This window comes from Dermacentor variabilis, chromosome 1 (assembly GCF_050947875.1).
Source record: "Dermacentor variabilis isolate Ectoservices chromosome 1, ASM5094787v1, whole genome shotgun sequence".
NCBI lineage: Eukaryota > Metazoa > Arthropoda > Arachnida > Ixodida > Ixodidae > Dermacentor > Dermacentor variabilis.
The window spans coordinates 169,110,740-169,135,382 of record NC_134568.1 but is presented as its reverse complement, the minus strand read 5'-3'; the positions used below and the strand labels follow the sequence as shown (position 1 = coordinate 169,135,382).

Below are 24,643 nucleotides of genomic sequence, written 5' to 3'. Positions count from 1 at the left end.
GATGGGCCGGTAGACTTATGCACATTTTTTGAAAGTTTAGCATTATCGGAATTTTTTTTTGATTCTCACTTACAGTTACTGCTTTTGTGGTGGAGGGCACCTCGTAACGTTTGTATTTTGTAACTCAGCTTATCTCATGAGTGTTTTATCACCAAAAATTTTCTTCCTAAGTGCAAGCAAACTGTCTGCTGAAAATGCTGTCACAAACGCTCTGGGAGGAAAGTTTTGACAGCCCCTCGGACGTTGTTCGAAAGCACAGTGTGGAATGGCCGAACGTAGGGGAGTTCGAATAGTGAACTTTCCAAATCGCATCGAATATGAATGTTGGAGAAGATTGACCACCGAACACCGTAATGAATACAGAATATTTTCTTATATCTGAAACGACATGAAATGTTAAGTTTGCATATAGTCTTATTGGTAACAAAAAAAAAATAAAGAAAAAAAGGCTTGTATTCACTGAACATGCCTGTAATGCTGTTGAAAATTAGATGTCTGGACGACTGAGCAGATTGGAAATAATAAACAACTGCTTTCAATTATCTGGGGAACAATGGTAATGACATTAACCCATTCCCTTCCACAGTGGGTGATCCTCTTGCTATGACGGCCAAGGCCAAAGTCTGGGTGACCGGTGATTTGATGGCCGCTCAAAGAATCACTGCTTCTGGCTATTTTTCATAGATGGCAGCACATTGCAGGCTATTTTCTCATTGTTTTGGGTTTCGCACACTAGGTGGACATATTTGTCTACATTTTCAGCTGGATTTTGTAAAAGAGTGGAAAGCTTCCCGTTCGCCAGGCTCTGCTCTTTTGTTGTAGCCACTGCAACAGAGAACCTGGCTTGAAAAAAAGCATACAGGCTTCCAAGTGGGCTCATTTATTTCAGCATGTACCTCCAAAAACTGTGAAGCAGAACCATTCGATATTGTGCTAAGCTTTCTAGGGGTGTTGTGCTCGCACCGCTGGCGCGAGTTGTTGGGAACTCGGCGCTGACGCCCGTTGTTGCACCTGGGTCGCAAGCCCCAAGGGTAGCGTTGGCCTGGCGGCCTGGGGTACAACTGGAAGCATCCGAAGGTCCCGGCAAAGCATGAGTCGACTGGTAACAACAAAACAACTTGTTTATTCTAACATCGCAAAGAGTTGGCGGTCAGGTTGACCGAAGTAGAGAGACGGGAGTGCACTTTACTCAACAGAAGAAATCGGAGCCCTCCTTTGGCGTCCGGGGGCAGCTGCTTTTATACTCTCGCAGTTGAGGGCAAGAAGGAACCCCTCAATAGACGAGCACGTGCCGCTCGGGCACAATGGGATAAGGTGACGCATACTGTCGTGTCGCCGCCGGTCGGGCACAATGGGGAGGAGAAGGTGGCTCACACTGTCGTGTCGCCGCCGGTCGGGCACAATGGGGAGGAGAAGGTGGCTCACACTGTCGTGTCGGCGCCTGTCAGACCCCCTCGCTTCACAGTTGTTGGGAGCTCCTCTCCCCGGCTGCCGCGCTTCGACAAGCGTGGGCACCAATATGCACATACACTCACACACGCACATGAAGACACGTGGCATCGGAACATGCCTGGACGCGCTTGGCGGGGAGGCGTAGCGGCGACGCCGAACGGGCCAAAATGTCTGCCGCTTTGTTGCAGCCGCGCCGACTAAACCGCGCGTCGTAGGCGAAACGTAACAGACCGCCCCGCCGGGGGAAGGAGATCCCGATGGACAGGGGACTGCATCCGCTGTCCGGAGGGATGTCGCTCGATGATGCTCATAACCGAAGTCGGGCGTCCCTCGACGTTTCTTGAGCGCAGCGCACAGAGCAGGCCTCGTTCTCTCGTTCAGGTTCGCACAGGACACTGCAAAGTGACTTCGGGAGAGTTCACATTTTTGTTCTCGTTCCCGGCAAGCGTTAGAACAACGCTGAAACTCAACCGCTCAGTCAGCAAGCACGGCACAACCCTCACTAAGCCCTGCCAGGCTCTTTCCCCTTCTATACCACTGCCTAGTTCCTTACAGTAGTCTAGCAGCACTTAGAACGCGTCCACAAATTGGAAAATTACACTAGAAAGCATGTCATCACTTTGAAACACTAAACAAAAGCAATATGTTAAAAATCCTGCCTCAGGAAGAAAAACATCAGTAACAAACAATTTTGAGGCTGATTCCTACGTTAGGGGCTTCGACTTAAGCCATCGGCGTTACCGTTGAGACTCCCCTTTTTGTAACGCACCTCAAAGGAATATTGTTGCAAAGCGAGGCTCCAGCGCAGGAGGCGGCCATTTTTGGGAGAGATGGTCTGCAGCCATTGGAGAGGGCAGTGATCCGTCTCAATGATAAACCTCGAGCCGGCTAGATAGCATGACAATTTCTGAACGACCCACACGAGACATGCACACTCTTTCTCGGTGGCGCTATACGCCTGCTCACGACTGGTCAGCTTACGACTAGCATACAGGACGGGGTGTTCTACTTCTCCATTTTCCCGTTGGCACAGTACAACGCCCATGCCTCGCTCACTAGCATCGCACTGAACAACGAACCCTTTTGTATAGTCTGGCGATCGTAGCACAGGCTGGCTTGTTAGGGCACTCTTTAGGGCGCTAAAAGCTCTTTCCTTTGTCTCGTCCCAGACGACTGTTTGAGGCTCTGTTTTTCTTAGAGCATCCGTCAGGGGAGCCGCGATATCAGAGTACCTGGGGATGTACCTCTGATAGTAGCCGGCGACACCTAAGAACGACCGAATATCGGTCTTCGTGCGCGGTTGCGGGAAGTCTCGCACAGCGGCCACCTTTATTTCAGAGGGGCGGCGACGACCCTGACCAATCACGTGACCGAGGTAGACAACCTCGGCCTGTGCTAACTGGCACTTAGGAGCCTTGACTGTCAAGCCCGCTTCGCGCAGGCGGGTTAGCACTGCCCGCAAGTGTGCCATATGCTCAGACCAGGATGCGGAGAATATCGCTACGTCGTCTAGATACGGTAAAGCGAATTCTTGCTGTCCCCGCAACACTTTATCCATGAGGTTTGAAAAACAGTATGGCGCGTTCTTCAAACCAAAACTCAACACTTTAGGACGGAATGTTCCCATTGGTGAAATGAACGCCGCATACCTACTAGCCTCTTCTGTAAGTGGAACCTGCCAATAACCCCTGACAAGATCTAGGGTGGAAATAAACTGAGCGCTACTAACTTTCTCAAGGCGCTCCTCGATGTTAGGGATCGGATAAATTTGATCCTTAGTGATGGAATTAAGCCTGCGGTAGTCGACGCAAGGACGAGGTTCCTTGCCCGGTACCTCAGCTAAAATCAAAGGGGAGGTATAATCACTCTCACCTGCCTCAATAACACCGAGCTGTAGCATTTTCTTTACCTCAGCCTCCATAATATCGCTCTGGCGGGGTGACACCCGGTACGCCTTGGATCGTACTGGCTCTGGGGAGGTAAGTTCTATGTCATGAGTAAGGACAGAAGTCCTACCAGGCCTCTCAGAGAACAGACCTTGAAACTCTTGTAAGAGCTGGTGTAGTTCGGTTTTCTGCTCAGGCGACAGCGATGCTCCACTGACTAAGTCACTAATGACTTGACCGGTGTCTTCCCTGTTCGTCACTGAGCCTAGTCCCGGAAGCTCGACCGGAAGCTCTTCAGGAACGTTCACCATCATGCACACCACTGCTTCCCTTTGTCTATAAGGTTTGAGCAGATTACAGTGGTAAACTTGCTGTGCTTTCCGCTTTCCTGGCAGACTCACCACGTAGTTAATGTCCGACAGTTTCTGAACAATTCGTGCTGGGCCCTCCCACTGCACGTCTAGTTTGTTGTTTAGCGATGTGCGCAATATCATGACCTCATCGCCCACCTCAAAACGACGGGCCCTGGCGGTCCGATCATAATAAAGCTTGGCCCTCTGCTGGGCCTTTGCCATTGCTTCACCTGACAACTCCTGTGCCCTTCTTAAGCGTTCGAGGAGCTTAAGCACGTACTCCACCACGACTGGGTCGTCGCCCCTGCCTTCCCACGATTCTCGAAGCATGCGAAGCGGAGATCGCAGCGAGCGACCGTACACCAGTTCAGCTGGCGAAAACCCCGTAGCTGCATGCGGCGCGGTCCGTAATGCAAACATCACCCCAGGCAGACACAGCTCCCAGTCAGTTTGATGTTCAAAACACAAGGCTCTCAACACGCGCTTCATGACGGAGTGGAGCTTCTCAACGGAATTCGACTGTGGGTGGTACACTGAGCTGTGTAACAGCTTTACCCCACACCTTTCGAGAAAAGTTGTCGTCAAAGCGCTAGTAAACACTGTGCCCTGATCTGATTGGATTTCCGCAGGAAAACCAACTCGCGCAAATATGGACAGTAGTGCATTGACTATCTCAACTGAGCTGAGTTCTTTAAGCGGCACTGCTTCAGGGAACTTTGTCGCTGGGCAGATCACAGTCAAAATGTGTCTGTACCCCGTGGCTGTTACCGGCAGAGGTCCCACTGTATCAATAACGAGCCGTCTAAAAGGCTCCGTGATGATAGGTACCAATCTCAACGGCGCCCTTGATTTGTCCCCTGGTTTGCCCACCCGCTGACAGGTGTCACATGTCCTCACGAAATGGTCTGCGTCCCGAAAACACCCTGGCCAATAGTACTCTTGCAAGAGACGGTCCTTAGTTTTCTTAACTCCTAGGTGTCCGGACCACGAACCCCCGTGCGACAAGCGCAACAGATCCTGACGATAGCATTGAGGAACGATCAGCTGATCGAACTCCACTCCTCTGCGGTCTAGATACTTCCGGTACAGGACTCCACCTCTTTCCACAAAGCGAGCATTTTTCTTGGCGATACCTTCCTTGACATTGCAGCGTATGTTTTCTAGGCTGCCATCCTTCTTTTGCTCGGCTATCAAAGCCGACCGGCTGACTTTTAGCAACCTATTAAGTCCGTCTGACGTAGGCGCGATGAGCAAATCTGCAGATAGCTCTTCTAACTTTCCCGCATCGGGAATTTCCTCTCCAGTATCTGGTGCCTTTAACGTTACAGACTCAATTTTATTCAGTTCAGGCGTGCTCTGAATATCAGCTTGCTGCGCCTCTGACCCTTTTTCGTTGTTCGATAACGTCGGCCCCGCAACTACCGCCTTTGCAGCGAGCTCCCGAACCTTCGACCTGGTTAAGGCCTGAACGCTAGCCTCACCAAACAAAAGCCCCTTCTCGCGCAGGAGGTGATCGGACCTGTTCGAAAATAGGTACGGGTACTGGGGGGGCAGCATAGATGACACTGCCGCCTCCGTCTCAAGCGCTCCGAAAGGTCCTTCAATAAGCACTTTTGCTACCGGCAGACACACGCTATGAGCTTCCACGGCTTGCTTGATCCATGCGCACTCGCCCGTGAACATATGGGGTTCTACGTAAGACGGGTGAACTACATCCATTGTAGCTGCGGAATCGCGAAGCACTCAGCACTCTTTCCCGTTCACGAGGAGGTCTCGCATGTAAGGCTCGAGAAGCTTCATGTTCTCGTCAGTGCTGCATATTGACAAAAACACAACTTTTGGTTTTGTTTCCGGACACTGCGCCGAAAAGTGACCCGGCTTCTGGCACGTATAACAAACGCGCGCTTGCCTCATCTCGAACCGCTTTCTGCGTTCGGCTTCGGCTGCCGCCGTCTCCTTAGGTTCGGTCGCACTGCTTTCACTCGCATCCGCACTACGTGTGTTCCCCTTTGCTCTCATGGGTGTGAACTTCGGCCTCTCAAACTTCGAGCCAAATTCACCCTTTTGACCGTCCTTAACTCCGCGAGCCCGACGCGTCACAAACTCCTCGGCTAGCTCAGCGGCTTTAGCCACCGTACAAACGTCTGGCCTATCCAAGACCCAGTACCGCACGTTCTCAGGTAACCGACTATAAAACCGTTCTAGCCCGAAACACTGCAGAACTTTATCGTGGTCACCAAACGCTTTCTCTTCTTTGAGCCACTCCTGCATGTTTGACATAAGCCTGTACGCAAACTCTGTATATGACTCACTTTTGCCTTTCTCATTTTCCCGAAACTTCCGACGGAACGCCTCTGCTGACAGCCTGTACTTTTTTAGCAGACTCGATTTCACTTTGTCGAAATCCTCTGCCTCCTCTCTATCCAAGCGAGCGACTACGTCGGCCGCCTCGCCGGGTAACAAAGTGAGCAAGCGCTGTGGCCACGTTTCCTGAGAGAACCCCTGCTTCTCGCACGTTCGCTCAAAGTTAACCAGGAACAAACCAATGTCCTCTCCAAGCTTAAACGGCCGCATCAGGTCAGTCATTTTGAACAATACGCGTTCTCCTGCACCGTGTGCCTGACTTCCATTACGAGCGCGTTCCATCTCTACCTCAAGACGCTTCATTTCCAAAGCGTGTTGACGGTCGCGCTCTTGTTGCTCTCGCTCTTTCTGTTCTTTACGTTCACGCTCTTCTTTTTCTTTTTGCTCTTTAAGTTCACGCTCTTCTTTTTCTTTCTGTTCTTTACGTTCGCGCTCTTCTTTTTCTTTCTGTTCTTTAAGTTCGCGCTCCTGTCTTTTTGCAGTCTCCCTCTCCTCAATGGTCTCAAGGCATTCCGACAGCTCGTCATCCTCAGCCTCTAACTCAAGAATAGCCTTTAGCAGTTCTGGTTTTCTTAGTTTGTCTGAGACATCCAGACCCAACTCTCTTGCAAGCTCCAGCAATTTCGGTTTGCCCAACGACTTCAAATCCATGGCTGCTCTGAATGCTGCTTTCTCTACTGCTTACTATTGTCTTGCCGCAAACTAACCTGGCAGCAACGACAACCACAATTACCAGCTCTGTTTCTGACACTAACAAAAGCCTGGCAAAGCTCAGAAGAAGAAAGTCCCGCACTCACCAAACCTCGCAGCCAAGAGTTCAGCGCAGTCGTTCCGCTGCAGGCAACCAGTCATCACACAGGGCTCGTTGCACTGCTCCCGGATCGTTGTTGAGCTGCTCAGCATACCGTCAACTGCATATCTTCGCTGCTGGCCTCCGTTGTCGCGATCCCACCGCTGCCACCAGTTGTTGTGCTCGCACCGCTGGCGCGAGTTGTTGGGAACTCGGCGCTGACGCCCGTTGTTGCACCTGGGTCGCAAGCCCCAAGGGTAGCGTTGGCCTGGCGGCCTGGGGTACAACTGGAAGCATCTGAAGGTCCCGGCAAAGCATGAGTCGACTGGTAACAACAAAACAACTTGTTTATTCTAACATCGCAAAGAGTTGGCGGTCAGGTTGACCGAAGTAGAGAGACGGGAGTGCACTTTACTCAACAGAAGAAATCGGAGCCCTCCTTTGGCGTCCGGGGGCAGCTGCTTTTATACTCTCGCAGTTGAGGGCAAGAAGGAACCCCTCAATAGACGAGCACGTGACTGTGCCGCTCGGGCACAATGGGATAAGGTGACGCATACTGTCGTGTCGCCGCCGGTCGGGCACAATGGGGAGGAGAAGGTGGCTCACACTGTCGTGTCGGCGCCTGTCAGACCCCCTCGCTTCACAGTTGCTGGGAGCTCCTCTCCCCGGCTGCCGCGCTTCGACTAGCGTGGGCACCAATATGCACATACACTCACACACGCACATGAAGACACGTGGCATCGGAACATGCCTGGACGCGCTTGGCGGGGAGGCGTAGCGGCGACGCCGAGCGGGCCAAAATGTCTGCCGCTTTGTTGCAGCCGCGCCGGCTAAACCGCGCGTCGTAGGCGAAACGTAACAGGGGCAAGTTGAAAAGTCCAAGAGGCGTTGCGAGTGCAAAAAATTTTAAAATGTACTCCGCATTCCTGCATATTTTAACTTTCTTATGCTTACTTTCTAGTTCTTTTTGCTGTGTCTGACGTGGAAGCCTTTTGAGAACAAAATAAATAGTTTTGTAAATGCGATGTCTGTAGCAGATTTTACAGCAATTTTCTTGCAGTGCGGAACATGCTCAATGAAGCAGAGAAATGAGGTGCGCAACACCAGGTGGGCAGAAGCGAAAGGCTTAATGAAACAAGGGAACAGCATGTTACGAGATGAACATACAGTATTGTGTTCGCTGATGGAGAGAAGTGATACTGCAGCGCCACACAATGTTTTGAAGGGATGCAAACAAAGGCAGACTAGTCAAATAATAAATCGAATCATATTTGTGTTTAGGCAGCCTCAAAATGAGCCATTGTTATTGCATGACTGGAAATAATTGAGCAGAAGTTATCTGCCCTGTGTGTTTGCTCAGGAACTGGCGCCCCCATACAACAAACGCAGCTGTCGTGTAGTAGACTCGAAGCGGTCCTTGCATTCATCGTTCAGTTTCCCTCGAGTCTTCTAAATTTATTTCATCCCATTTACTTCGCATATTCGAAACAAACAAATATTCAACAACTTCAAATATGAATCAAATAGCAGGGACTATTCAGTATGTATTTGAAATGTTGAATATTTGCATACCCCTAGCAGAATGTTATGATCTACACCAGAGGTCGTAAACAGATGATCTGCGGATAGCATTTGGCCCACATAGATCTTGTGATCAGCTCACACGACCCTTTTCTCCTGCTGTAGTGTAGGTTGGCCCCAGAAAACTATCGTCCTCAGCCAAACACGTTACAGGGAATTTTGTGAGGAGCCATGTGCCATGCATGTGACCCAATGCCTGACATGAGACCCTTGCTCTAGGCCATCATAGCATCATTCTTATCTTTCCTTCATGTAGACAGTTTAACGCTATTTGTGCAGTTTCTGGTGCAGTCTGTATAAAGACAACCTGAAAGATATTCATTTTGGTGATATTATGTTTTATTTTGTTTTATCACAACATATACTATGATGATACTAGAGAGATTTAGTATAGCGTAAAGCAGCAAACGCAAAGAGTTAGCGTTAGCGTCGCGTGCACCACACTGCGCATGCGCTGTACGTAAACGCTGCTGGAGCTCTTACGTACGTATGCTATTTTCAGGATTTAGCGTTGAACGCTAACGCACGCAAGGGGAGCCTTACGTACGGCAAGATGGCGGCGCCAGTCGAAGTGAGAGCAGCCCGCTTCGGATCTATCGAGTCGTCGGCCTGCACTGTTCAGCTCATTCGTTCCCCACTAATGCTCGTGTTTGCCTTAGATTTGTGTGATGATGCTTCGACAGTGGCGCACAGGTGACAAATGGGCGTTGTTTACGATATATGTTCTCGATTAGCGGCGTAGTAGGCTTAACGAGAGGGGTTGCTAATGTTTGCTCATGTTTGCTGTATCCGCCTCGAGATGGCGCCCAAATGTATTTCGCTCGTTCGCTTGGTGTAAAGCCGCATGTCAAGCCGATGCCTGTCACGTTTTCCGCGGCAAAACACAGTAGTGTGGTCGGTGCTGTGGTCACAATGCGTGTGCATTTTACAGACGACGACGATATGAACCTCCTGAAGGAGGTTTTCGCCTTGAACTCATTCGGACGGACGTCAAGATGGGCGTCCGTTGCAAAAAAGTGGAAAGAAGTGGGAAATCGGATTTCTGGAAGCGAAATTGCCGGCGAAACGTCCCCTCCGGAATAGCTTCGATGTTGAGTGGATCTTGAGGACACGTAGAACCTGCGCAGTCGCTCTCGTTCCCGAAGCATGAGGGCGTCGATGTCATCCCAACTTAAAAAGGACACGTAATATGGGTCCCACAGAACACTCGATCGCGGCATGCTAAGAATAATCGGTGCGTTTCGTGACTCTCGACAAAACAACACTCAAACCAAACACCTACATGCGTTATTAACGCATCGACTGTGGCTTTCGATAAGCTTGACTTAGGGACACACTTGCGGATTTGGCATTGGATAAGCTTGGCATTTCGTATGGATTTGGCTCTCCAGTACTTTATGTTTTTACATCTAGATGGCGCTGTATTTGTTTGCGTTAACGTTAACGCTTTTCTCTGTTCCGCTATTCTAAAACACTACCTTGTGCCGCGCAGTGCAGTCTTTCTTTGTGTTAGCGTTGCGTCGCACGCTAACGCAAGCATTTTACGCTATACTAAAACTGTCTACTGTGATAATATGGATGAGATAGTTCAAGTGGCTGAGGAGTTCTATAGAGATTTATACAGTACCAGTGGCACCCACGACGATAATCGAAGAGAGAACAGTCTCGAGGAATTTGAAATTCCACAAGTAACGCCGGAAGAAGTAAAGAAAGCCTTGGGAGCTATGCAAAGGGGGAAGTCTGCTGGGGAGGATCAGGTAACAGCAGATTTGTTGAAGGATGGTGGGAACATTGTCCTAGAAAGATTGGCCACCCTATATACACAATGCCTCATGACCTCGAGCGTACCGGAATGTTGGAAGAACGCTAACATAATCCTAATCCATAAGAAAGGGGACGCCAGAGACTTGAAAAATGATAGACCAATCAGCTTATTGTCCATTGCCTACAAAGTGTTTACTAAGGTAATCGCAAATATAATCAGGAACACCTTAGACTTCTGTCAACCAAAGGACCAGGCAGGATTCCGTAAAGGCTACTGAACAATAGACCATATTCACACTATCAATCAGGTGATAGAGAAATGTGCGGAATATAACCAACCCTTATATATAGTTTTCATTGATTACGAAAAAGTGTTTGATTCAGTCGAAACCGCAGCAGTCATGGAGGCATTACGGAATCAGGGTGTAGATGAGCCGTATGTAAAAATACTGAAAAACACCTAAAGCGGCTCCACAGTCACCGTAGTCTTCCATAAAGAAAGCAATAAAATCCCAATAAAGAAAGGCGTCAGACAGGGAGATACGATCCCGCCAATGCTATTCACAGCGTGCTTACAGGAGGTATTCAGAGACCTGGAGTGGGAAGAATTGGGGGTAAAAGTTGATGGAGAATACCTTAGCAACTTGCGATTCGCTGATGATATTGCCTTGCTTAGTAACTCAGCAGACCAATTGCAATGCATGCTCACTGACCTGGAGAGGCAAAGCAGAAGGGTGAGTCTGTAAATTAATCTGCAGTAAACTAAAGTAATGTTTAACAGTCTCGGAAGAGAATAGCAGTTTACGATAGGTAGCGAGGCACTGGAAGTAGTAAGGGAATACATCTATTTAGGACAGGTAGTGACCGCGGATCCGGATCATGAGAGTGAAATAATCAGCAGAATAAGAATGGGCTGGGGTGCGTTTGGCAGGCATTCTCAGATCATGAACAGCAGGTTGCCATTATCCCTCAAGAGAAAAGTGTATAACAGCTGTGTCTTACCAGTACTCACGTACGGGGCAGAAACCTGGAGGCTTACGAAAAGGGTTCTACTTAAATTAAGGACGACGCAACGAGCTATGGAAAGAAGAATTATGGGTGTGACGTTAAGGGATAAGAGAAGAGCAGATTGGGTGAGGCAACAAACGCGGGTAAACGACATCTTAGTTGAAATCAAGAAAAAGAAATGGGCATGGGCCGGACATGTAATGAGGAGGGAAGATAACCGATGGTCACTAAGGGTTACGGACTGGATTCCAAGGGAAGGGATGCGTAGCAGGGGGCGGCAGAAAGTTAGATGGGCGGATGACATTAAGACGTTTGCAGGGACAACATGGCCACAATTAGTACATGACCGGGGTAGTTGGAGAAGTATGGGAGAGGCCTTTGCCCTGCAGTGGGCGTAACCAGGCTGATGATGATGATGATACTATGATACATAAAATTGTAGGTTGAGTGTTGGTGTTTGAAGTGGACGTAAAACATAAATAATTGCTCAGAATGTTTCTCAGAATTCCGTGAAATTTCAAAGAAACACCTCAAGAAGCCTGAAGAAAAGAATAATTTGTGATTTTGCTGATAGTATTATAATCAAAAAAAAGGCAATATTCAATATATGTGCCTTGCTTCTGGTTTCCAAGATTTCTAACTTTAGACCACGCTAAAAAATTTATGCAGATTTGTTTGCATAAGTATTATTAGCAATAATGATGCCCATGCTATGTGGAAAAACTGTGGCTGCACAAATGTGAAAAGTGTATGCTATTGCTTATTCTGCAGGGAGCATTTGTTTTGACTTATTGCTGCAAGTGCCGGTTTCCTTTCTTTCTGCATTTCTTCTGCCAAAACTGTCCCAAAAGTAAATCTGCAGTCTTCATTTCATACAGCACATTGTGCTGCTTGTGTGTGATGTAATATTTAAGATTGTATTGAACAGCTGTTGATCAAATTGATTTCCTTTGGCCCTGCAAGAAAAGAGCTAATGGCTATAGTATCCTGTTGATGTTGGGAATGAGGCAGCAGTATAAATTACGTGCTGCTTTCCACTATTTGTTTATACCAACTCGCGTGGCTTGCGAATATGTTGTGTATATATGCTTTACAACTTCACATATGAGTGAGAGTAGTAGGGCACTAAAATGCTATACGTTCTTTTAATGAGTACGAAATTTTGTGAAACTTGCAGTGTCTTGTGCACTGTGTCAGAATGCTAACAGCCTCCTGTTTACGTAATATAAATAGAGAAAAAATGTACTTCCAATCTGGGACTTGTAAGAGTTGGGGTCGGGTATGTCAAAAGGGGTAGCTGGCCCATGCCGTCGCCCGACACATCCACGCTAAGGACGTTGCTGAAGGGAGGAACATGTTCTCATCTAGAACGATGTGCACTGGGTTTATTTCCAATATCTACGTGAAGAGTGGAGAATGTTACGTCTCATCAGTCTAGCATGACTGAATTGAAGCACCCCTAGGAGCCAAAAAAGTCCGCTTAAAAACCCCCCTCTGTCCTCCTTAGATCCCTAGGCCAGGGAAATCTGCCTTCCTACCTTCGTCTACTCGGAGTGTCCAAAGTCGTTAAGGACCCGCATTAAGGGTGAGGGTTCACACAATCACTCCCACACCTTTGTTCACTGAACACACAGAAAGGAGGGAAGCTTTGTAGATAGGGGTTGTCACGCTTGACTGAAGCTGGCGCGTCGTGGTTCCTGGGATGACCCAGCAATTAGCTGGAGTGTATGTAAAACTAGCGTAGCCGTTACCGGAGTCCGTGAGGAAATGCTGTAGAACATCCTTTTCCAGGAGTTCCTTGCTGCCATCGTCCATGACGATGACAATGAACCAACAAGCAACACTCGATCCGCAACACGTGTCTCGCCTTGCTGTCGCCGTAGGTCTGTCTGAGAGGGACGTGTTATCTTCACAAAGCGATTTGTTGCAGTGGTGCAGGAGTGGCTAGAAGGTCACTACCCATCTGGCCAATTGTAACGGACTGTACACTGCATTAAGTGCCTCCTAGAAGCCATAAGAAGGCTTGAAACATAGTCTCCTTGGCCTTGGGCTCGCTTATTTCCAAAAAAATGACATCCTCCTCTAAACACTGAATTGCTGGAAAAGTGGTTTGTCTTAATAATGTTGGAGCTGTCTTTGAAGTGGAGAGGCTTGTTTCAACAAAGAGATCATTGATTCATAGCAGGCAATTTGCAGTGAAGGTTAAGTGTAAGTCTTCTGCATAACTGAACATATTGTAGCATAAAGGCTCAGTCACAAAGAAAACAGACTCGCATCATAGGCGGGACTAACAACTTTATTCAAAAGACAGCGAGATATAGTATATACGCTGTTCCCAATGTGCAGGCACACCAGCCCCCTCCGGCAGACTATGGAGGGCAATTATTCGCTGCAAAGGCCTGTCTTTTACCTTTGAACTCCCCGTTGACATAATCCTACAGTTCTTAGATTTAAGCCTCATGTTTTCAAAGGATGTTCAAAGGCTATTAACTGTTAGCAAAGAAAGGACTTTTGCCGTATGGCTCCACGCACTTTAAACTTGTGAAAAAAACTATTACTACTATTTGCTTGGGGTCAGCACTTAAGAGGTCTTGTGAACATAAGGTGCAGGTCAGTTTTGACGAGCAGTTATTAGGCTTTCAGAAGCAGTCTACGCTCGTTTGATCCTGACCTCAGTGGCTGAATTGCAACGGAAGCTAAAAGTGGGCACACCAGCGAGTGAGGTAAGAGCCGGTGAATAAAGTGGCCAAAGGCCAGAAGTCATGTCGTATGTGCACAGGATGAGCCACAGCTTTAAAAGAGTGGCGACAGGTACAATGTGCCTGTCATATTCTTCGCTCCCGACAGGCTGGCCCAACTGTGTGCCCCCATAATGGGCAGCTCTAAGACAGGATGCCAAGTAATGCAAGTCAAGCGTTACGTGTGATGCACCACTAGGGTGGTTTATGAAATCCCCCTGTCAAGTGGAAAGTCCTATATAGGACAAACTGGCCATTGCGTCAATGATTGAATGAGGGAGCACACTAATGACTTGGAAGAAAGACTTGATTGCCTGTCTTTCAGCGCACTGTAAAGTCTGCTCTTGTCAGCCGAGATTTCATGACGCGAAGATCCTGGGCAGAAGCAAAGACAAAACAGCAAATGAGCATTTGAGCAGCAAATGAGCATTTTATGTAAAAGAAAATAAAGTAGTAATTGTGTAAGTCAGACTTCTGTTTTGTACGATGCAGAGCATACTTTCTTTAGATCTTTCAAATGATTTTGCTATTTCTTATAGTCACCCTCTGTAGTCTGCCCGAGGTGGCTGGTATGGCTGGGGTGTCTGGACATTGAAAACAGTACACCTTGTCATGTTGTACTGATGGGGACGAACACTTTAGTGAAAACTGTTAATGACGAAAGTAACTCTTTATTGTACGAACCTGAGCCCAGAAACAAGCAGCAGTCAAGCACAATCATAGCAGCGAGCACAGTCAGCAGTCGTTGTAAATCTGATCTGCTTGTCAAGCGCGTCTGCTTTTATACATGACTCGTCGAAGGTTCCAGGGTGACCGCTGGGGCATGCGTGCCTTCCAGAAAGTATTACACAATTCATGTTGCACATACAGTCTTGTTACACACTGCTCAGCAAGAACATACACAACAGATAGAGTCAAGGATAACATCGAAGCTCAGAATCATGCAAGTGCATTTTGCGCTTAGTAATAATCTAAGTGGGTGAAATGGAGTCCCTGAGAAAAGGATAAATAAGTACACGTGTCGATATACTGTATTGAACTGCCTTGAATAAAGTTGTTAGTAGCGCCTGTGACGTGAGTCTCTGCCTGCTTTGTTATTGTGCCTTTGCTCCACAATATGTTAAGTAAGCAACAACTAGCCCAACAAAAGGTCATCCTGCAAAATATTTCTGTATGACTGATTCTGTCTAAACGAAGTGTTCTTGCTAAAGCAAGAACATTTTCGTGATTATGTAGTCGTCATGTGTCGTGATGAATGGCAGCAAATTTTAAATATAAAAATTCAGGATTAAGTCTGTTTTTTTTTCAAAGTTTTTCTCCTTGTACTTATAGTGGTAAATATTTAGATATAGGCCCTTTCACAGAGCAATTTGCTGTAGAGGAATGAGATAGCACCATTCAGTGGCGTGCTGCACGTTGCCTCAGCGAAAGTGCATGACTGTGAAACCATTACCACTTCTGCCCTGCTACTGTGTGATCAGGTATCAGAAATGCATATGGGTGTCCCTAATGCACTGAGCTCCATTCATGCTGGAAAATGTGGAACGGTAGACAGAAGATGTGTGCTAATTGGCCGTAAAAAAAGTGACTGGCATTTTAAGGAAAGAAATTAATCTGTGTGGTGAAGTTCACAAACCACTGCCATGCACAGACTGCATGTTTTGTCGGCACTTTGCGATGCACGGCTTTCCTCGACGATGAAAAAAGTCACTCATTTACCGGCGTTGTATCGCTACCCTCCAAAGAAAGAACTTCAGCCCCGGATCATTGGCAATAGTGAGTACCGCTCGTTACTCAGTAACAAAGCCAGTAGCACCGCCTCCTGGCATCGTAAGTTTTTCCCACATTATCTACACACATCCACACCAACTCACACGCAAACTTATAATGTATCAAGAATAAGTGAACGGGCGCACACTTGGATCACTGTGCCAAAGCGTGGTTAGTGGCGACTTCACCAACAACAGATTGTTTGAAGCCAAACCTTTTGTTACGGTCTACAGGAGTGAGCAAGGCACTAGTTATAATACGTCTTTGCTACAAGCTATTACAAAGTACAGAACATCTACGCTGCAAGCCTCGTGCGCAGTAAGAACAGATCTATCACGAGGTGAGCACACCTGCGAGTGATTGGGCAGAAAGTAACGAGTCAGAAATATGACAAGTCGCTGCTTCAAGGTGTTAGCCAAACAAAGAATTAAGAGCACACTGATCCTGATTTATTTCACAAGTGGAAATTTTGGACAGCTTAGAATAAATTCCTAGCCCCACTTCCAGTACAAGCACTGTATGTGCTGCTCATGCTGTTTGGACAAGGTATAATGAACTCTGAAAGCGCTTGCATGTCCTTTGAAGTGGTGGCCAAAGCTTAGTGTTGTCCACCCAGTCACCATCTATGATATCTGCTGAAACAGGTTTGCTGACCCAATCGGGGTGCCATTCATATTTATTGTAAACACTGAGGCAATGGAGGCAGCTGATGCAAGCAATGGACGTGTCACCACGTGATCAAACATGGCGGCGCCCATAGGATCACCATGAAAAGGGTCTATAAGTAGTGGTAGTATATGTGACAGATAAGTAGTGGTAGTATATGTGACAGTGGAGATGGACTGATGAATTTTGCTTGTGCCATGAACCTAAGAACTGCTTATTTGTTTATTTATTGTGATGCAGGGTGGACCAGAATGGATATTTCCAGAGGGTGCATCACGGCAACGGGGGCGCTTCGAATTGGCCTTCTCACAAATCGGTGGTTCAGTAATGGTTGGTGAGTGCAGTTTAACATTAATTTCACACTGGCACTTTTCAGTGCATCTGAGCCTTGAGAGACATGTGAAGCATGAGTAACCAAGTATGACTGGTGGTAAGGGCAAATGGCATGTGAAATTCCAGGAACTCCAAGGTAGGCACAATAACAATGCAACATAAAGCATTGTTTTTTGTAAAATTAATGCAGTCAGAAGAGTGATGACTTGCAGAGCAACAACAGAGCCGCGTCAGGAATTGGACGAATTCTTGTATTGTGACTTCAGATGCTAGATTGCACTGCATATACTGAAATCCATGAATCAAGACGGCTAATTGGGCTAGTTGGAATGTTGGATTCATGGTTATGAAAATTCAGCGTAAGCACAAGGGACAAAGCAGGAAATGCACGACACGAGTGCCGTCTCACAGCTGAATGTTTATTGGGATCTGCCCTGAATATATACACATACAAAAGGAAGTAAAGAGAACAGAACAAAGACTGCAGAAAAAACCGTAACCAAACCACCATGCAGCATCCTAGGAAGATGCAAAAACAGCAGGTGTGATGCTTTCTCGATCGACACAAGCAATCTAAAACAACTTATCAATGTAGTAATATTCCATGTCGTGTAAAGTTAGTCATTCCTGGCTGACACGTGTGTCTTTGTGCTTCCTAATGAAGAACGCCTCTGTTAGTTCACGGGTTGCAAGTCCTTGATGCGTCAACACGAGAGTAAGGGAATCATTCGTGTCTTTAAGAAGCACTTCTAATTTGTTTGTGGCTTCGCATTGCAACAAATGCAGCTGCACATCAGAATTCAGCAGGTGCTCGATATAGTCTGCAATGTGAAGTCTTGAAGCTACAAGATTCACTGTAAAAATGCATGTGAATTTTTTGTTGAGGTTACTGAGTTGTTTCTCTTGTGTTTTGAGAGAGCGAGGATAATGACATTTATTTCTTGTTTTGAGCACTGTTTTGATTGCCGCAATATCCTTGTTACAGGGGCAGCCTTTGGTGGAGTATCAGGATTCTACAGAGGCCTACGAGAAACAAGCCTTGCAGGGCACACTGGCAGCGTGCGACGCACTCAGTGGGTTGATCCGCTTTTTTTTTTCTTTTCACTCCGAGTGGTTCTAGCAAATGTTCCCCCCCTTTTTTTTTACCCTTCCAGCAAGTTTTTTTTTTCTTTTCTTCTGCATTTTTCCTGCATCACTGTTGGGTGCCTTTGATGAGCGGTTCAAGATGTTTTGGATTTAAGCTAGTGCTGCTGTGCTCTGCATATTTTTATTTTCTTTATTCAAATAGCTATAATACAACATGGTTTCCATGATACTATTGAAACTGGGTAAGTTTGTCACAGATTGTATTAAAGGTAAATCTCATCAGCTATGATGTGAAAGGCATACTTCAGGTAAATGTGCAGAAAAGTCAATACTAAAAGTCAATAACAAAGTACAGCACTACCTTGGTAATGCCATTCTGTCTAAATAAATGATAAAGCATGCAGTTTTAGCAGTTTCATAATCTGTCGTGCGGATACAGTAGAATCTTGACATGAATCTCATGGGCCTGCATCACCTTAGGTTCATATCACTTTAGGTTCATATCACCTTAAACACATACAGTGGAATCTCGTTAATTCGGATCCACCTAATTCAAACTTCCGGTTTATTCGAACGGACGTCGTGGTCCTGTCAAAATTAAGTGTATTGTAAGGAACCGCTTTATTCCAGCCGAGCTCGTGCTACTACCATGAGGATCAAGCTGTGCTGCTGGTGATGATATATACAGATGAAGAAGATGTACAATGGATGATTATATGGGGAGATGATGAAGTTGAAAGTCAGGCATGTGTTGCGCTCACACTAAGTCCCTCTTGCTGTGGAAGCGGCTGCCTGGCCACGCAGAAGTATTATGAAATGCATCGAGTATATGCTTTTAAGTGAGAAACATGCACTATCTCTGTCCCATGGCAACGGGCATCGGACGACATTCTAAGGGGTGAGACGCGGTAATTGACAGGTGATGTCTGCTCAGTGACTGTGTAAGGTCCAATAAAACGCGTGAGAAATTTTTTGCATTATCCGGGAACGCGCACAGGAGTCAAAGAAGAATTTCATCCCCAGGAGAAAAAGTAACAGCACGGTGGGTCGAGTCATAACAAAACTTGCGAGTGTCCTGGGGGATGCAGGTGTTAAGGTGGGCGAGGCGATGGCAGTCAGTGAGGCGAGACAGAAACTGTTCCGAGAAAGGAGCTGCTTGGAGTACAGGAGTCGAAAGGAGCGATACATCAAGAACGAAACTTGGTGAATGGGCATAGACGAGGAAAAAAAGGTGAAAAGCCGGTGGTACGTTGTGTAGCCGTGTTATAGGCGAATGTCACGAGCGGCAGGATTGCATCCAAGTTTGGCGGTCGAGGCGGATGTAGATTGCAATCATGTCGGAGAGGGTACGATGAAAACGCTCCGTCAAGCCGTTGTTCTGTGGATGGTAGCTGGAAATCGTCTTGTGAATTGTTTTAGAGGCGCGCAGAACATCGGTAAGGATAGAAGAGAGGAAGACTCTGCCGCAGTCGCTGAGGAGAATGTACGGAATGCCATGGCGTAAGAAAATGTTGTGTAGAACGAAATCGGCGACTTCAGCAGCAGTCCCGGATGGTAGAGATGCTATCTCTGCGTAGCGTGTTATACGGTCTACGGCTGTTACAATCCAACGATTGCCATGTGAGGTTGTGGGAAGAGGACCGTACAAGTCTATTCCAACTACTTCGAAAGGCGAAGCGGGACAAGGCGGAGGTTGTTAAGAGCTAGAAGGAGCTGTTGTTGGTTGTTTGCGGCTTTGACAACGAACACAGGATGCAATGTACTTCGCAACGGCTGAAGACAGGCCAGGCCAGGAGCAGCGACTTTGTATTCTGTTGTAAGTCTTGTGGTAGCCTAGATGACCGGCTGTCAGATGATCGTGAAAGGCTTCGAGCACCTCACGTTGCAGAGAACGTGGTATGACCAGTACCAATTTGTTGCCATCGATGTGATAAATGTAGCAGTGTGAAGCCCCATTGCACAGCTTGAATTAAGTTGTCGACAAAGTCGGACGTTCGGAGGGGACGAAGAACCTTCCATGCGTTGGAGAATAGTTGGGCAGTATGGGTCGATATGTTGGTGGGACACAAGGACAGATGTGCTGTCGGGTCTTAGCCAGCCGAGGGTTGCGATTGGTAAAGCCGATGAAGAGGACTCGGGACGTACGCTAGTACGGAGAGGCGATGATGAATTGTCATGATTCAGCAGACGGTAGCGAGATAGGGCATCGGTGTCTTGATGCTTCTTTCCAGGTCTGTAGGCGACATTGAAATCGTAGTCCTGTAGGCGAAGCACCCAGCAACCCAGGCGACCTGATAAATTCTTTAGCGATGAAAGCCAGCACAGTGCATTATGATCAGTAACGACTGTGAAATGGCAGCCGTGAAAATATGGGCGAAATTTTTGCACTGCCGAACATCAAGGCACTCCTGCTCGGTTATAGTGTAATTCTTCTCTGCAGTGGTTAGTGTACGACTAGTGTAAGCAATTACTCGTTCACGGAAGGTATTGCCACATTGCAGTAGAATGGCACCGAGACCATGACTGCGAGCATCAGTGGGAAGGATGGTGGGTGCGCTCAGATCAAAGTGGCCTAGTACTGGGTCTGATGTCGGTGAATGTTTCAAAGCCAGGAAAGCACGTTCACATTCGTCAGACCAAACAAAGGGTGTATTACTGGCGAGGAGTTGATGGAGCGGGGCCGCAAGCGCAGCAAAGTTGTGTATGAAGCGCCGGAAGTAAGAAGCAAGTCCGAGAAAACAGGGCAGGTCTTTTTGATGCGACGGATGGCAAAATTTGAATACGGCAGCGAGCATCTCAGGGTCCGGTCGAATACCTTCTTTGCTGACTATGTGCCCCAGAACATTGATGGTCTTGCTGGTGAAACTGCATTTTTTTGTGTTGAGCTGCAGGCCAGCGTTTTCAAGACAGGCAAGGACTTCATCAAGATGTTGCAAATGTGACAATGTGGTTGAAGACACTACAATGTCATCGAGATAGCACAGACAGGTTTCCCATTTCAAACCATGCAAGACATTATTGATCATGCGTTCGAAAGTGGCAGGCGCATTGCAGAGTCCAAAAGGCATCACATTGAACTCGTAGAAGAGCCCATCAGGGGTAGCAGACACCGTTTTTTCTTTGTCGGATTCGGACATCGGTATTTGCCAGGTCTAAGGTCAAGGCTAGAGAAATGTTCTGCACCGTGGAGCGAATCTAGTGCATCGTCGATCCGTGGCAGGGGGTAAACATCTTGGCGCGTTTTTTCGTTCAGCGCACAGTAATCGACGCAAGAACGCGCTGAGCTGTCTTTCTACTGCACTAGAACAACTGGGGAGGACCAGGGACTCGAGGAAGGACGTATGATATTTCGTCTAAGCATGTCTGATACGTTTTCATCTATGATCTTGCGCTCTGTAAGAGACATGCGATATGGCCACCAGTGAACAATGCGGGAGCCATCAGTCTGTATGCGGTGAGTAGCGGCGGTAGTCATGCCGAGGATGGGCGAATTGATGTCGAACAAGGAACGGTGTTTGTTAATAGTGGTCAGTGCTCATGGTTGGCAACAAGGTGTGGAAGAAGCATTACTTGGCGGCAATCTTGACTCAGGTGGCATGTCGAAAGTGTGACATTTGCAGTGGGATGAGTGTCAACAGCGCAAGTGACGGTTGATCCACGAGGCAACAGTTGGGGTTCAGGAGTTTGGTTTAAGGCGGTAAGCAATGCAGACTCCTGAGAGAAGTGAATAAGGCCAGGGGTAATCACAATCCCTTGAGATAGGGTATGGCCGTAGGGTAGAATGAGTATGTCGCCATCCACAATGTTGCAGGAGTTGACACTTCTAATCTCTTCTCTAGATGGCCAGAGAACGTAATCGGAGGAGGTGACGAGACGAATGCGTTCTTCATGGTTAGGAAGAGAATTGCCGGTGGCATCCAGTTGTATGAGGCGCTGACGACAAGACATAGAAGCGGACATGGAAGATCAGAAGTCCCACTCCAAGATGAGTTTGTGGGTACACTCACGAAATACCGCAAGAACAATGTGGTGACGAATTCCGCCTATGGACACCCGAACAGTACACTGCGCGATTGGCCGAATAATGGTGTTGGTCGCTGCACGAAGAGAAGGGCCGGAGTAAGGCGTGGTCACTTTTCGGAGGCGGGAACAAAAGTCAGCATGAATAATCGAAATTGCAGCTCCTGTATCAACGAGAGCTCCGCACCTCCACCACTTGTAAGGAAGCGCTTTATTCCAGCTGAGCTCATGCTACTACCACGAGGATCAAGCTGTGCTGCTGGTGATGATATATACAGATGAAGAACATGTACAATGGATGATAGTATGTGGAGATGATGAAGTTGAAAGTCAGGCATGTTTTGCGCTCACACTATCTCAGTATGAGAGGCACCTTAAAATAGACATGAAGTAGCATAAACACTAGCAGAAAAATGCATGTGAAGCACTGGTGTCTGCAAATACAGCTGCTGCAGAGCGTCCACACCAACTGGTGGCGTGCCGCTGTGGCAGTCACGTGGCAGCATAAAAATCTCGCCACCTTTCTTTTGCACTGCGTGTAGGTGCAAGATGTGCGCTTTTTCCTTCGTCTGCTGACAGATTGGCGCTTTGTTTACGTTCTTTGTCCTTCATTCTTATTGCGAGTTAGTGTTATGAAGATGACGGCGTAGTTGCCACTAATCATAATCACGTTGGTGTACTCTCTTTTGTTGCAGCGTCACTGCATTCAAAAGACAAGGAGAATGAGGTACTGGGTGTCGCCTCCACGTCCTTGTATTCAGGGTCTGTCTTGTTCTACAGAATGGAATATGGTGTACTGTCTCCTAAAACCTTTCCACCGGGATGTCTCGGTTTAGATTCATTATTGTAACAAACAATTGCAAACCATGACAATCAAAACAAGCACGAATGAGACCAAACCAAGAAAACCAAAAAAAGCGCAAGCGAGAGCTGACATGGACAGACAATAGTACGAAGTGAGCGGTCTGGTTGATACCAAATACGAGTACAAATTAAGCGGGCGGGCAGGTCGACATTGCACCAGTCTCCCCCGCGCACGTTGCTGAATGGGGCCACTTTCCTTGGCCTCTGGTGTTCGTGGCTCGCTTGTCACCGCTGAAAAATTAGTCCAGGACCGGTCCTTCCTGTGGCATGAAAAAGGTGCCGCCAGGCAGCTTTTGCATCATGTGTTTTGCCGCCACTGGCGCGCTGCGCGCATTTTTTCACTAGTGGATATGCACCTTAACAGTTTCGCTGTGAAATTGGGCTGGTGTGCCTTCCCAAATAAATGGCCACCACGTGCAGCATATCAGCTGTTGGCCATTGCCACTCTTTGCTGCTGAACCACTCAAAATTGCTGGTGTCAACTTCCACAATCTGATGCTTGTGAACCAAACCTGCAGAATTTCACATGCATTTGTTCGCACTGGTGCAACAGCCTATCTGGGAGGCTTCTGCAACTTGATGTTTGCAGGATGCAGATAGCATGAATGCTGATCATAGCATTGGCAATGCATGGTCACGTGGAAGCATGGTGGAGGACTGAGAGTGCACACAGAATGGCATGCAGATCACTCGGCTAACAAGTAGGCCATGCGGTGAAGGCACCAATGGGTGGTGCTATAGCTAGATGGCAAGAGCCTCAACAGCGCTGAAGGGACTGGCTGATTACTCAACTAAGCATGCCTTCTCACTGCACCAACTAGTAAATTTAACAGAAAGGAACTTGAGACTGTCATAGCTTCTTTGCCCCTTGTCTGACTGTTGGCAGTCCTGGCTCGTGAATTTGGATTGCTCGTAAAGGTGCTAAAATGTGTCCAGATCACAGGACAAATTTAAAGTTGTGTCCATTGGGCTTCAGCTGGGAAATTTCGTGAATTTGTATCATCCTGGCATTCGTATTGGCTAAATGTATCCTACCATGGTGCTTTTATCGACAAACTGTGCGAAGCTGCATAATTTATTCAGTGACTTGACGATGGCTTCTGACCTATTTTAAAGTCTAGATACAATCAAACCAGATTATATCAAATCTAGCTATATCTAAAGATTCCTTATATTGAACAATAACTGAATGTTGTGAAGCTGCAGTGACAATACACAGCAAACTGTGCAGTTACATTGAATGCAAATCTATCCACATCCAGTGGATTGAACCCCTGTAGCTCCAAAAAGCTCCATAAGCTGGCTTTCTTCAGTAAACCTGGAAGACACCTGCTATAGGTGTCGCCATGGTCTTCCCATTACAGCTTTTAAAAGAACACTACATATCTTGTGGATGGCCTACACATTGGTAAAAAGCTGAGAAGTGCTTTATAATGACACGTGTGCTTATCTTTATCGGGTGAACACGTTTCGCCGCCTAACAAATGTAATCGCACAGCGCGGGACGCGCCTGCATGTATCTGAAGTTTCTGGAAAGTTATCGATGCTTCTACCCGGCTGTCTGTTGTCGCCGAACCTTATGTTATCTGATTTCGTCGCATGACGCGAATGGTGTAGAACTTTGTGAAAGGCACGCGGGTCCGAACGATTAGTCTGGAACATTCGACGACTGCTGTATAAAAGCCGACGCGCTTGACCCGCTGATGAGATTTTCGACGATCGTCGACTGTGTTCGCAGCTCTCGTTGTGCTTTAAGTGTAGCCTGTTTTGTGGGCACAGGTTCGCCCAATAAAAGCTAGTTTTGCCTTTCACAGTATTGCTACTGTGTTCTTTGACGTCACGACCATGTGACAATAAGTAGCATTGTCTGGGCTTTGTGTTTAGTGCAAAATGCAGCTGTGTGTTAAGAGTGAAGAACCGTATGTGTAGGTGACAGTTCATGGTTCAGTTTGGGACTACATATGAAAA

General features: G+C 47.3%; 1 protein-coding gene across 2 annotated transcripts in view; it reads left to right on the top strand.

The window, feature by feature from the left end:
* Nucleotides 1-24,643, top strand: part of Tim23 (translocase of inner mitochondrial membrane 23) — a 47,246-nt gene that overhangs the window by 2,856 nt on the left and 19,747 nt on the right. For both annotated transcript variants that reach the window (XR_012829635.1, XM_075699260.1), the window contains exons 3-4: nt 16,613-16,706; nt 17,691-17,778. Coding sequence is in view for 1 of the 2 variants with exons in the window: in XM_075699260.1 (XP_075555375.1) it covers nt 16,613-16,706; nt 17,691-17,778 (182 nt within the window). In the remaining variant the exon portion in view is untranslated. The remainder of the gene's footprint in view (nt 1-16,612; nt 16,707-17,690; nt 17,779-24,643) is intronic.